General features: G+C 57.7%; 6 protein-coding genes across 6 annotated transcripts; 3 read left to right on the top strand and 3 right to left on the bottom strand.

Annotated features, from left to right (window-relative positions):
* Positions 1–464: 464 nt before the first annotated feature.
* On the bottom strand, positions 465–1,726 carry DL89DRAFT_275731 (phosphoglycerate kinase; the record flags this gene model as incomplete). Its single annotated transcript, XM_040889345.1, has 2 exons — positions 465–1,181; positions 1,286–1,726. The coding sequence occupies 2 exons, from the start codon at positions 1,724–1,726 to the stop codon at positions 465–467; spliced, it is 1,158 nt and encodes a 385-aa protein (XP_040741217.1).
* A 312-nt stretch (positions 1,727–2,038) lies between these two features.
* Positions 2,039–3,168, bottom strand: DL89DRAFT_275747 (inosine guanosine and; the record flags this gene model as incomplete). The annotated part of the gene is made up of 2 exons (XM_040889350.1): positions 2,039–2,902; positions 3,139–3,168. The coding sequence occupies 2 exons, from the start codon at positions 3,166–3,168 to the stop codon at positions 2,039–2,041; spliced, it is 894 nt and encodes a 297-aa protein (XP_040741216.1).
* Positions 3,169–3,368: 200 nt separating this feature from the next.
* On the top strand, positions 3,369–4,987 carry DL89DRAFT_269717 (uncharacterized protein). The gene is given in 4 exon segments (XM_040888398.1): positions 3,369–3,796; positions 3,822–4,024; positions 4,062–4,287; positions 4,307–4,987. The coding sequence occupies 4 exon segments, from the start codon at positions 3,506–3,508 to the stop codon at positions 4,937–4,939; spliced, it is 1,353 nt and encodes a 450-aa protein (XP_040741215.1). The 5' UTR covers positions 3,369–3,505; the 3' UTR covers positions 4,940–4,987.
* Positions 4,988–5,043: 56 nt separating this feature from the next.
* On the bottom strand, positions 5,044–6,079 carry DL89DRAFT_279027 (glyoxylate reductase; the record flags this gene model as incomplete). Its single annotated transcript, XM_040889543.1, has 2 exons — positions 5,771–6,079; positions 5,044–5,748 (listed from the first exon to the last, which is right to left on the bottom strand). The coding sequence occupies exons 1-2, from the start codon at positions 6,023–6,025 to the stop codon at positions 5,044–5,046; spliced, it is 960 nt and encodes a 319-aa protein (XP_040741214.1). The 5' UTR covers positions 6,026–6,079.
* Positions 6,080–7,158: 1,079 nt separating this feature from the next.
* DL89DRAFT_56123 (uncharacterized protein) lies at positions 7,159–8,969 on the top strand. Its single transcript, XM_040891812.1, has one exon. The coding sequence runs from the start codon at positions 7,340–7,342 to the stop codon at positions 8,921–8,923; it is 1,584 nt and encodes a 527-aa protein (XP_040741213.1). The 5' UTR covers positions 7,159–7,339; the 3' UTR covers positions 8,924–8,969.
* A 1,499-nt stretch (positions 8,970–10,468) lies between these two features.
* DL89DRAFT_56116 (uncharacterized protein) lies at positions 10,469–11,569 on the top strand. The gene has a single exon (XM_040891811.1). The coding sequence runs from the start codon at positions 10,585–10,587 to the stop codon at positions 11,509–11,511; it is 927 nt and encodes a 308-aa protein (XP_040741212.1). The 5' UTR covers positions 10,469–10,584; the 3' UTR covers positions 11,512–11,569.
* Positions 11,570–12,597: the final 1,028 nt, after the last annotated feature.

Here is a 12,597-nt window from a genome sequence, read left to right as displayed (position 1 = left end):
CAGGCTTCTTGCGAAAAGGCCCTGCACAGGGCGGGTATGTGGGGAGGGCATACATGTGGTTGCATTGGAAGGGAGTGGCATTGTCTCAAGGTGCAGTGTGCACCCTTTGAGCCTCCGGGCATTGAGGCCAGCCATTCCGCGAGTGCAGAAGGACGCCTGTCTAGGGCCTCTTGCCAGAAACACTAGGGATCAGCGGCTCTATCAGCCGATGATGTGCCATCGCCCAGCACCAGCCCGGTGGCGGTCATAGTGCATCGGCGGATACCGGAGTATGTGGCGAGATCTTCCACAATGGACATATGCACTACAGCAGTCCCGAGATTTTCAGCTGCCAATGGCCCGGAAATGTGCCTGTGGGGGACCACGGATAATAGCAGCAGGTGGTGCTTGTAGATAAGAAAGAGGGATTCAAGACGTGAGTATTCCAGAGACAACACGCTGAGAGGAAAGAAAATGTACAGTGTTTACTGGGTCGAGAGAGCGACAACACCCGGCAGGGCCTTGCCCTCCAGGAGCTCGAGCGAGGCACCGCCGCCAGTGGAGACGTGCGAGAACTTGTCGGTGACGCCGCGGTTGGCAGCAGCCGTGGCCGAGTCGCCGCCGCCAATGATGGTGACAGCGCCGTTGTTGTCATGGGCCTTGATGATGGCGTCCATGGTCTTGTTGGTGCCGACAGCAAACTTGTCGAACTCGAAGACGCCGCACGGGCCGTTCCAGACAATGGTCTTGGCGCGGGAGATCAGGTCAGCAAACTCGTCGACCGACTTCTCGCCGACATCCAGACCCTGCCAGCCGTCCTCGATACCGCCCTCGACGGTCGCGTAGCCGGTGTTGGCGTTGGGCGAGAAGTCGTCGGCGGTGGTGAAGTCGGTGGGCAGAACAAACTCGACGTTGTTCTTCTTGGCCTTCTCGATCAGGCGCTGGACAATCTCGGCGCCCTTGGCGTCGTACAGCGAGCCGCCAATCTTCATGTTCGACAGCACCTTGTGGAAGGTGTAGGCCATACCGCCGGTCACAATCATCATGTCGACCTTGTCCAGCAGGGACTCGATCAGAAGGATCTTGTCGCTGACCTTGGCGCCGCCCAGAATCGCCAGGTACGGGCGCGCCGGGTTCTCGGTGACCTTGCCAAAGTACTCGAGCTCCTTCTGCATCAGGAAGCCGGCGGCACGCACGGGCAGCTCAACGCCGACCATCGACGAGTGCGCGCGGTGCGCAGTGCCGAAGGCATCGTTGACAGTAGACGTCAGCCCAGCTTGGTCAGCGAGTCACGGAACGCCTTGACGGCCGCCGGGTCGGCCTTGGTCTTGTTGCCCTCGGCGTCCTTGGCCGAGCCCTCCTCCTCGATGTGGAAGCGCAGGTTCTCCAGCAGCACTACCTGGCCGCCGGTCAGGTGGGCGCACGCCTGCTCGACCTCGGCGCCGACGCAGTCGGACAGGAAGGTCACCGGGCGCGCCAGCAGCTTCTCCAGCTCGGCGGCCACCGGCTTCAGCGAGTACTTGGCCACGGCCTGGCCGTTCGGGCGGCCCAGGTGGCTCATCAGCACGACTCCGGCGGCCCCCTGCTCCAGCAGGTAGTTGATGGTCGGCAGGGCAGCGGCGATGCGCGCGTTGTTGGTGATCTTCAGGGTGGCCTTGTCCTGGGGCACGTTGAAGTCTACGCGGACCAGAACGCGCTTGTCCTTGACGTCAATGTCCTTGATCGAGAGCTTGTTGGAAAGAGACATGGCTGGGTGGAAGATCGGTTACGGCTGTTCCTTGAAAGAGAAGAAGAAAAAGGAGCGAGAGATGTGATGAAGAAACAGAAAGGGAGAAGAATGAAAGGCGTGCTGACGAACGTGCGCTTTTATATAGGGCCTGGACACACCATGCGCATTTTCACTGCTGCGTCACGGCCGGCGGGCATTAGTTTTTTGGGGGCGATTAGACTGGACCAGGGGAGCAGTTCAGAAACACAAGGTGATCTTTTTGGGCAGGTCCCGAACAGGCGGTTTTTCGCACAGGCAAAATCGGTTTGGGGCTGGGACCTTGTATTTTTTCTACAGGCGCTCGATGACACGCCTCAACAAAAGATTCAGGTCGTTGAGCCGCTGGCCGCCCTTCTTGACGGACCCTGTGCGGGAGAGGATGTCGTCACTGCTGCGCTCGGCCGGCGGCAGCTGCTTGCCCTCGATCGCCGCGCGGGCAGCGAGCTCGGCGCTGGGTTCGGCGCTCTGGGTGGCGACATTGGTGATCAGGCCCAGACACAGCACGTCCAGGCCCGAGTGGCGTGCGACCACAATCTCGGGCACAGTGGTAGTGCCAACGACCTCGCAGCCCAGGGCGCGCAGGGCAGCGCACTCAGCGCGGGTCTCGAACGAGGGCCCGGTAGTGTAGCAGAATGTGGCCTCGCGCAGACGCACGCCGCGCTGCTGCAGCTGGGCGTCGCCCAAAAAGGCCATGAACGCCAGCTTCCTGAGGGCAAAGGTATAGGCATTATACATGTTCGGCAGGCGCGGCCCCAGCTGGGCAAAGTTGGGCCCAATCAGCGGGTTCAATCCGGCCAGGGTCGGAATCGACACATGGTCGCGCACCACTACAATATCGCCGATATCCATGTCGGCAGCCAGGCCGCTCACTGCCGTGGTCACCACCAGAGTCTGCACACCAAGCAGGGAGATTACGCGCACCGGAAATGTAATCTGCTTCATCGAGTAGCCCTCGTAGTAGTGGCAGCGGCCCACCATGCACACTACCGGCATGCCGCTGATCTCGCCAAACAGCAGCCGGCCGGTCGATTTGACCACGGTGCTTGTCACGAAGCCCGGGATCTCAGCGTACGGAATCTCGGTCACGCTGCCCTCAAGCTTCTCCGCCACGGTCTGCAGTCCGGCGCCGCACACGATCGCTACGCGCGGCAGTGGCTGGTGCGCGGCATGCAGGCGCTCTTTGACGTAGGAAGCAGCGCTCTCGTAGACGCTCAATGGAATGGTTTCGATGGGCCGTGGCGAGCTGCACACGGACGTCGACTGGGCCAAGCCTGAAAGTGCTGTTTCCTTGGTGGCTTCCATGAGCTAAAGTAAAAAACGAAAAGAAGATCGGAAATATGCAGAAGGAGAAAAAGGAGTTTCGCTGCGGCGGGTGCGTGCGAGAGACCCACCCCCAGGTGCAGCCACCAGTCTGAGCGCATGTGGGGGGCGATCAGCTGCAGTACGGGCTAAACAATGACATCGTTTTTGTCTGGAGCTAGCGCTGGGATGATCATTAGAACGTCCTACCATCTTCGGCCGGAAAGGGAAACAAAAAATTTTTATCCGGGAGCCTAAGACCCCAAAGAGGGGAGCTGGCTCCATGTGGGGAGAAACAGGCAGCTTCTCTCCCTTTCCCTTCCTTTCCGCATTTAATATGTCGCAAACAAAAGAGACAACATCCGCCTGACAAAGACGAGTCTGGGTTCATCGGGTGGTCGGATCTCAAGCCAGCCGGCAACGCCCTAGCATCGCGGGCTGCTGCGGCGGCACATGAGCATGCTGGCCATCGGCGGATGCATCGGCACCGGGCTGTTTATCGCATCAGGCAGCGTGCTGTCGAACGGCGGGCCGGCAGGCGCCCTGCTGTCGTATATCATCATGGGCATCGCAGTGTACTTTATCATGAACGCACTGGGTGAGCTGGCGGCGTACATGCCGATCGAGGGATCGTTCAGCGCGTACATGACGCGGTTCGTGGACCCGGCGGCGGGGTTCGCAATCGGGTGGAACTACTGGCTGTCGTATGTGCTGATGGTGAGCTCGGAGCTGCTGAGCGTGGGCATGGTGGTGGAGTTCTGGCTGCCGAACGTAGCCTGGAGCAGTGTGGAGCATCGTGTGCCTAGTGGTGTTGTTTGCAGTGAATTCCTGGTCGGTGCGGTCGTATGGCGAGATCGAGTACTGGGCGGCCATGGTGAAGGTGGTGGCGGTGCTGGCGTTCATTATTCTGGGCATCGTTATCGACGCAGGCGGACTGGGCGGGCACCGGTACGGGTTCGAGAACTGGCATATCAAAGGGTGCGCCGTTTGCCCACGGAGCCTCGGGGATGTTCAGCGCGCTGGTGTTCACGATCTTCTCGTTCCTGGGCACCGAGATGTTGGGGATATCGGCGGCCGAGTCGAAGAACCCGCGCAAGGACATTCCGCGCGCAATCTCGACGGTGTTCTTCCGCATCCTGGTGTTCTATGTGGGCTCGATCCTGGTGATCGGCATGATCATCCCCTACGACGACCGGAATCTGCTCAACGCCCACTCCGGTCAAGGACGTGGCCATATCGCCGTTCGTCCTGATCTTCAAGCGCGCCGGTCTGGGGCCGGCCGAGCACGTAGTCAATGCTGTCATCCTGACCACAGTCGTGTCGGCTGGCAATTCGGGCCTGTATGCGTGCACGCGCATGCTGCATGCCATGGCCATGGCGGGCACGGCGCCGCGGCTGTTCTCGCGCTGTACAAAGCGTGGTGTGCCGATCTACGCGCTGGTGTTTGTGCTGGTTATCGCCATGGCGCTATTTGGCATCTCGTTCATTGGCAACCAGAAGGTGTTTTCGTATATCCTCAACATCTCGACATTGATGGGCTTGATTACCTGGCTGTCCATCTTGCTCGCTCACGTGCGCTTCCGCCTGGCCCTCAAGCGCCAGGGATACTCCACCGCCCGCCTGCCCTTCCGCGACTGGACGTTCCCCTTCGGTACCGCCTATGCGGCGTGCGCCATCATGGTGCCGATGGCGGGCACTGGGTGGGCACAGACCCAGGGGCATTTTGATGTGCCTGGCTTTATTACCACGTATTTGGGCCCGGTCATTGCTTGTGTCATGTACTGCTTCTGGAAATGGTACAAGAAGACGCGCATTCTGGATCTGGCCGAGATCGATCTGATCTCAGGCTCCGTCGAAGACAGCAACTACCTGTCCAGCCACCACGTGGACTAGACCGCTCAAGATATACGTAGCATTCGGCTACGCCAAGCTATGTTTGACTGGAGTATGATTTCTTAATGGATCTCTAACAATTGGCTCCCGCACGGCCCTACAGCCTACAGCTCCACCTGGGCCTTCAGCGGCTCGCCAAACACGCCTGCTAGCGCATTGTCGATGGCAAGGTTGCCCATGGCATTGCGCGTCTCCTCGGTGGCACTGCCAATGTGCGGCAGAATCGTGCACCTCTCGTGGTTCACCAGCGGGTGGTCCTTGGGGATCGGCTCCGGCACCGTGACATCCAATGCCGCATGCGCCAGCAGGCCCTGATCCAGCGCCTTCAAAAGATCCTCCTGGTTGATGATGGCGCCGCGCGCAGTATTGACCAAGATCGCCGACTGCTTCATAATCCGGAACTTGTCCATACTGAACAGCCCCTGTGTCTTTGCATTCAGCGGACAGCACACGCACACCAAATCCGCCTGCGCCAAAAGCTCATCCAGCTCCGCAAACTGCGCATTCAACGGCCTCGCGCGCTCCTCATGCGGCCTGCTCGCCGAATACAGAACCCTCTTGAATCCGAACGGCATCAGGCGGTGGGCCGTCGCCACGCCAATCCTTCCAAAGCCCACAATCCCCAGTGTCTTGTCGGTAAACTGCGTGCCCAGCCCGCGCGACAACGAGAACGCGCCCCACGTTCCGCTATGCACTGACTCCAGGCCCTGCTTGGCCTTGCGCGATGCCATCAATGCCAGTAGCACGGTGGTGTCGGCAGTCGCATCTGTCAGGACGTCGGGCGTGTAGCCGAGCTTCAGGCCGTGCGACTTCACTGCCTGCAGTGTCGACGTGGTCGTAGCCGACGCTGACCGTCGAGATTACCTTGAGGTTGGGGCTGGCGTGGCGGAGCAGCTCCGAGTCGATCTTCTCGGAGAGCAGGCAGATGAGCCCGTCCGCGTCCTTGATGCCTGCGAGCAGCTGGGGCCGCGTGATGGCCGTGTTGCTGTTGTGCTGCCGGATCTCCACCGATGCCAGCGACTCGAGGCGCCTCTGCGCCAGGCTGGGCAGCTCGCGGGTGACGAAGATTATCGGGCGGCGGGACATATGGCTGAACAAAACGAAGAGAGACGAAAGGGTGTGGTTCCTGCTGGTGCGGCCGGGAGAGATTGTGCGCTTTTATCCCTGTGACGTCGCTGAGAGCAAAAATGCGCCGCTGGTGCGGGTATTTACCACAGTCCTGATTTTTTGATTTCCTGATATGATTATGATATTTTCTTTCTGAAAAGTCAATCGTCGCGTTCACTGCATATGCGCGTCTCTTTCCCCCTCCCTCACACGTACATTTACTATTCTAAAATGCCAGAGCCCGCAGTCGAACCCCTTGCACCAAACACACCCGAGCGGATATCCAGCTCCCAGTCGTCCACGCACTCCAGCGACGTCATGGTGCTGGAGTCCTCGCCGGGCCGCCCCGGGACCTCGCGCGTGGCCCACATCAACAAATCGGGCGTCCAGCGCCTCAGCTCGTTCTTTTACAACGCGCCCAAACACCAGTCGCCTGCTTCCTCGCCACCCCTGGTGCCATCGCCAAAGCCAACCACTTTCACTGCGCAGCAGCCGCCTGCCAAGGACTTTGGGTCCATCGTGCGGCAGTTCCGGTGGACCGGCGCCAGTTCCGATGAGGACGAGCCGTTCAGCAAAAAGAGGCGCCCGATTAATAGCGCCAATAGCGAAATAGCAAAGCGCCCACGGGCGGTGGTGATTTCAGATGACGACGGACGATGGACGACATGGTGGTGCGGCCGGGGAGGCGGCTGCAGCGCGGCCGCGCACCGCGCGTATCCATACCCGATGACATCGATAATGATGATGTTGTGGAGAAGAAAATTCCGCAGTACGCGGTGGTTTCCGATAGCGAGGAGTCTGATGACGATGCTGCGGAGCAGCCGTTCCGGAGGTCGTTTGAGAATATCGAGCCGCACGTTATGCGGCTGTTCAATGAGGCCAGCGACGAGGAGCTTATGGAGAAGACAAACGCAACTATGGCGGAGGTGAAGCTGATCAAGGAGATGCGGCCGTTCGAGGACATGGATGAGATCGAGTATTCGCTGCGCAAGGCGCGCGGCGTGCGCCTGGCCATCTTCAACCACTACCGCGATACCGTCCTGGGCCACGCTGAGGTCGAGCAGGTGATCCACCAGTGCTCAGGCATATTCACCCAGCTCAAATCCGCCATGGCCAAGGCTGGCGTCGCCACCGATGAAAAGACCGGCCAGGTGACGATCCAGCAGGGCGTTGAGCTGCACCAGCCCGCAATGGTCAGCAACCAGTTCCAATTGAAGCACTACCAATTGGAAGGGCGTCGAATGGCTGCACTGTCTGCGCAATGCGAATGCCTCGGGCATTCTGGCCGACGAGATGGGGCTGGGCAAGACCTTCCAGGTCATTGCGTTTTTGTGCCGCGCCATTGAAGAGGGCAAGCAGAGGAAGCCGAGCCTGGTGGTCTGTCCGTCGTCGACTCTGGAGAACTGGATGAACGAGTGCCGTAGGTTTGCACCCAATCTGCGCGCAGTCGCGTACTACGGGTCGCAGGCGGAGCGTGCAGCTTTGCAGTCCGAGTTGGAGGACCCGAAGGCATATGACGTGATGGTGACCACGTATAATGTGGCGACGGGGAACAAGCTCGACCGCATGTTCCTGAAGCGCCGCGGCTTCTCGGCCATGGTCCTGGACGAAGGCCATATGGTGAAGAACTGCATGAGCTCGCGCTACAAATGGCTGATGCAGATCCGCGCCGACTTCCGGCTGCTGCTGACCGGCACGCCCTTGCAGAACAACCTGCAGGAGCTGGTCTCGCTGCTGACGTTTATTCTGCCCAGCGTCTTCTCTGACTCGCAGGAGATGCTACGGCACGCGTTCAAGACCAAGTCGAGCGGGAAGCGGTCCGGTGTGGAGTCGGAGGACGTGTCGGTGGCGCCGTCCGGTGCCCAGACGCCGGTTGTGCAGAGCGAACTGGGCCCCGTGGAGGCCCGGCATATTGAGCAGGCGAAGACCCTTCTGAGGCCGTTTGTGCTGCGCCGACGCAAGGTCGACGTGCTTGGAGACCTGCCGAAGAAGACCGAGCACATTACGCGCATCGACCTGACGGCGGCGCAGCGCGCATTGTACGATCGGATTATGCCAGAAGAGTCCGAGGGCGTGCGGCAGCAGCTGATGCAGCTGGAGGTCGGCGAGGAGTCCTCCGGAGCGGCGAAGCAGAAGCAGAAGCAGAGCTGGATCAGCACCTTCATGGAGATGCGCAAGGTGGCCGACCACCCGTTACTGCTGCGCAGCCACTATACAAAGAAGACGCTGGAGAAAATGGCCAAGCAGCTGCTGCGCGAGCCAGACTACGCGGACGCCAACTACACCTATGTGCTTGAGGACATGGAGGTGTGCAGCGACTTTGAACTGCACAAGATCTGCACGACGTACCCGCGAATGCAGCGGTTCAAGCTGACTGACCCTGTGCTTGTGGACTCGGGCAAAGTGTCGCAATTGAAGCTAATCGTGGATGAGTGCGTGGAGAAGAAGGAGAAGCTTCTGGTGTTCAGCCAGTTCACGTCGATGCTGGATATCCTGGAGAGCGTGCTGGGCATATGGCAGGTCGAGTACTGCCGTCTGGACGGGCAGACCAAGGTGGACGAGCGGCAGGCGATGATCGACGAGTTCAATAATACGGAGCGGTTCCCGGTGTTCCTGCTGTCGACCAAGGCCGGTGGGTTCGGCATTAATTTGACATCGGCCAACGTGGTGGTTATTTTCGACTCTGGCAACAACCCGTCGGAGGAGCGGCAGGCGGAGGACCGGGCGCATCGCGTCGGGCAGACCAAGGACGTCAGGGTGTATAGGTTTATCGCCAATGGCACGATTGACGAGGATATCTGGGAGTGTTCAAGGTCCAAGATGCTCATGGAGCAGTGTTTCTGGCTGGAGGGGCTGGGGACCAGGACCGAAGAGTAGCATGTCTTTTTGCGTATTCATTGAATAGAATGTAGTGTGAATCGTTTGTGCGCTCGGGTAATCGCAAGTCTTGGTGCTAAATATAACAAAGTCATGTCATGTAGAAAGGTGCATGTGCTGCCAGGCATATAAATTGCATGCTAACCGGGTATGATCTTTTTTGTTCTACACCACAAACATTCCCCCTTTTACACTTTCCACCTACTAATACCTAGTATTTTGGCATGCCTGTATATGTACTCGAACACTCCGAAGCCGCTGGCATTGTGCGCGAATTCGCCTCCAGCACTTTCGACCCAAGCCAAATCGACCAGGTGCCGGATTTCGAGGACGAGATGAAGCGACTGTGCGAGCTCAGCAATGCCTCGTCATTCGCCAGTGTTACCAAAAAGGACCTCATGCCGGACCGCTCCAAGCGCTTGCCGCCCATTCCGGCAAAGCCTCGGGCACTGAAACTGCGCGGGCTTGTGAGCTCACTCAAGGTTAAAATGTGTAGAATTACGCGGCGCTTCAAAACCAGTCGGTCCTAAAAAAGGCATTTGCGCTGGCCGCATTAGCACTGTCCTTGTTTCTCTTGCTAAACTGGCTCAGCACGTTGAATGCTAAACCCCGTATACTAGTGTATATTGTATCGGATCTCGAAGAGCTGCACATACATATTTGTCCAAACATTGTGTAAACTGCATGCAAGGAAAATACATTGGTTTTCTTTTACACGGTCCTGGACTGCGGGTACTGATCCCAGTGCTGCAACGACCTCCGAACCGGATATGCTGAGCTACCCCGGCGCTATTTGCTTTGGACCTCGATAGTTGAGGGCTCCCTCCGGCTATCCAGCTGGAGACGTCTCCAATGTTATGGAAGTATCAAGGATGTCTATCACAAATATGAGGCGCATGGGTGTTTGATACGAACATTGAGAACAGTGTTCCTACTTTTCATTTACATAAATCTTCAGTATAAATGTAAGTAGTTTGCCGCACAAACGGTGCACTTGTTGCGAATAAGCCTCCCCTCCATTTGCCATTCTAACAGAGATAGTTAATTATCAGTCTTTCCCCTTTTTGTAACAATCTCAGGCAGCATTATCTGAAGCAAAGCGCGCAGCTTGTGGACGGATCAGGATCAGAATCGAGTACGCGGCGACCAAGGAAGTCTGGCAGGTACACTAAAACCTTTATGCCAAGCCACATCGCCCACCATCTGACTCGCAGTAGCCATGCATATCTATGGCTGGGTGGTGGCTTTAGGCAGCGTATGATCCATAGTATAAGACAGAGCGCACCATGGCAACCTAGCTGCTGTGCTATCCTGCTCTTTTTTCTTTTTCTGGAAACTAACAGGCACTATTTTTCTATAGCTTGCAGACAGTATGGGGCTGTTCAACTATGCCATGTCTCACGGCGATGCTTATATTACATTAATTAAGTATCATGCTGAAGAGATGGCAAAGGATTGCAGCTTGGGTGAAGTAGCCGGTGCACCAAGCCCGACAGTCTTGGAGGACGACACATCGTCCGGCAAGGCCGAGGACATTGCTATGGAGGAGGGCCTGTACTCTGTTGCTGTTGCCGATCTGCAATGTCTGCAAGAACGATCCAGTAAGAGGCTGTACGAGCTGCGGGTGCGTCGAGTGTGGTGGTAAGGGCGACAGGGAACGCATGCTTGCGTGTGGCAGGTGTGAACGATTCTTCCACATGCGCTGCCTTGATCCGCCACTTATCACAGTGCCCGATGGGGAGTTGTTTTGCCTCGACTGTTTCAATAAGAAAGATCTAATGAGGGACAAGAAAACGCTCAACAAGTCGACATGCAAGGCCAAGATCCTGTCGGCGACCAAAACAGAGAGAGTTGGCAGCGGCACAGCGTGTGCTGGAAGATCCACAGAGTGCGCCATCGTTGACAAAAATCACGCTGGGCCAATCCCAGGCGTCCATGTTGGCCAGTCGTGGCGCTACCGTATCCATGTGTCCAAGTCTGGAGTCCACCGGCCGCCAGTCGGCGGCATCGCTGGCAAGTCGTCGACGCCAGCTGTCTCGGTTGTACTGGCAGCCGGTTACCCGGAAGACGAGGATCACGGCGAGGAGTTTATATATACCGGGTCAGGCGGTTACAATCTGTCTGGCAGCAGGCGCACACCCAAGGCCCAGGCATTCGACCAGGAGCTGACCCGCCAGAACCTGTCTCTGGCACGCGCATGCGCGGCACCAGTCAACGACGATGTTGGTGCAGAGGCTGCCGATTGGCGCAGCAGCTCGCCGATCCGCGTGTGCCGCAGCTACAAGGTCGCCAAGAAGCATCCTGAATTCGCGCCTGCGGCGGGGGTGCGTTACGACGGCATCTACAAAACCTACAAGTACAGGAAAGAGAGGGGGCACAGTGGCCCCTATGTCTGGCGCTTCTGGTTCCGCCGCGACGACCCAGAGCCACTGCCGTGGACACCCGAGGGCAAGCAGCGTGCCAAGGAGCTCGGGCTCGGGCTGTACGATCCTGATGGCGCCGATGCCGACAGCCGGAGCCACCCTTTGCACAAGCTGCTGCGTCGTCGTCGGTGCGCATCCTGCCGAATGCCGTGTTGCGTGAGCTGATCCGTCTCGATACTGCGAATGACCGTATCTGGACCAAGGTCCTGACGGCCAAGTACATCAGCGAGTCGGCGTTCATAGAAGAGGTCACTGAACGCATGTTTGTTTGTGCTGTGTGTCAGGGGCTTGTGCAGATGCCAGTCACGACGCCTTGCGGCCACAATGCGTGCACCAAGTGCCTGTGTCGGTCGCTCAACCACAGCACTGGCTGCCCGGTGTGCTGTGCCAGCATCGAGGAGATGGGCACAAAGGACAAAGTCATGGACAGTATGAACCAGAACCTGGTAAACATCCTCATGGCCCTCATGCCCTCGTACGGAAAGAACTGGGCAACCAAGCCTGCAACTACGAGCGTGCAGCGCGCACGCAGGACTGATCAGCCGAGCGTCGACTAGTCAGAGGAAATTTAGCGCGTTTCAAAAATGCATGTGGACAAACGACCGTTTACCAAGTTGTATTCAGAACTAGAGTAGAAAACTTGGGGGAAAGAAAGGTGGTAACATGGTGCTACGAGTCCTGCCTGTATGCACATTGTTAACTTGGGGAATGAGTGGTTATAGAATATACGGAAATAAATAACTTCTCAAATTGACTGACGGGAAGAAGGAAAGCCGACCGTCCGCCTGGGCCTTTGTACGTATGCGTTTTGGCCTTGCCCATGGTGGCGCAGGGGGACTCCGGACCCCGAATGCCAGCACAAAACACAGCTGGAGAAATGACTGGGCTTTTAATAATGATTGGACTCCGGACCACGGATCAGCTTCAGTAGCCGTGACGATACAGAAATCCCCGACAACTGAAAACAGTGGCAATAGGATTGGAGCAACGGTGGAGGGCTATGCAAGTGTCATATGAAATCTGCCCCCTTGCGTAGTACCGCACAGTATTTTTCCCAAGCCATTGACAATAATGGACTGAGAAATGGCAAGGCGCAGTAAAAGTTATCGAAACAAAACCTTATCGTTGTGCATCAATGGGACGGTGGCGTATTTATCACTGGTACCTAAACAGAGCGGCTGTCAAGTGGCAAAGGGCCAGCATGGGCTTTGCCATGTTCGTCATGGGGATCTGACAGGGAGATCTGTCCTG

This window comes from Linderina pennispora (assembly GCF_002104995.1).
Source record: "Linderina pennispora strain ATCC 12442 chromosome Unknown DL89scaffold_13, whole genome shotgun sequence".
NCBI lineage: Eukaryota > Fungi > Kickxellomycota > Kickxellomycetes > Kickxellales > Kickxellaceae > Linderina > Linderina pennispora.
Note: the sequence above shows the minus strand (reverse complement) of the source record. Positions and strands in the feature narration are given on the sequence as shown.

Coding starts and splice junctions, on each gene's coding strand:
- DL89DRAFT_56116 (XM_040891811.1), top strand. CDS start 10,585: ATGCTTGCGTGTGGCAGGTGTGAACGATTCTTCCACATGCGCTGCCTT.
- DL89DRAFT_56123 (XM_040891812.1), top strand. CDS start 7,340: ATGGGGCTGGGCAAGACCTTCCAGGTCATTGCGTTTTTGTGCCGCGCC.
- DL89DRAFT_269717 (XM_040888398.1), top strand. CDS start 3,506: ATGCTGGCCATCGGCGGATGCATCGGCACCGGGCTGTTTATCGCATCA. Junction 3,797..3,821: donor TGCTGAGCGTGGGCATGGTG/GTGGAGTTCTGG, acceptor TGCCGAACGTAG/CCTGGAGCAGTGTGGAGCAT. Junction 4,025..4,061: donor GAGAACTGGCATATCAAAGG/GTGCGCCGTTTG, acceptor GGGGATGTTCAG/CGCGCTGGTGTTCACGATCT.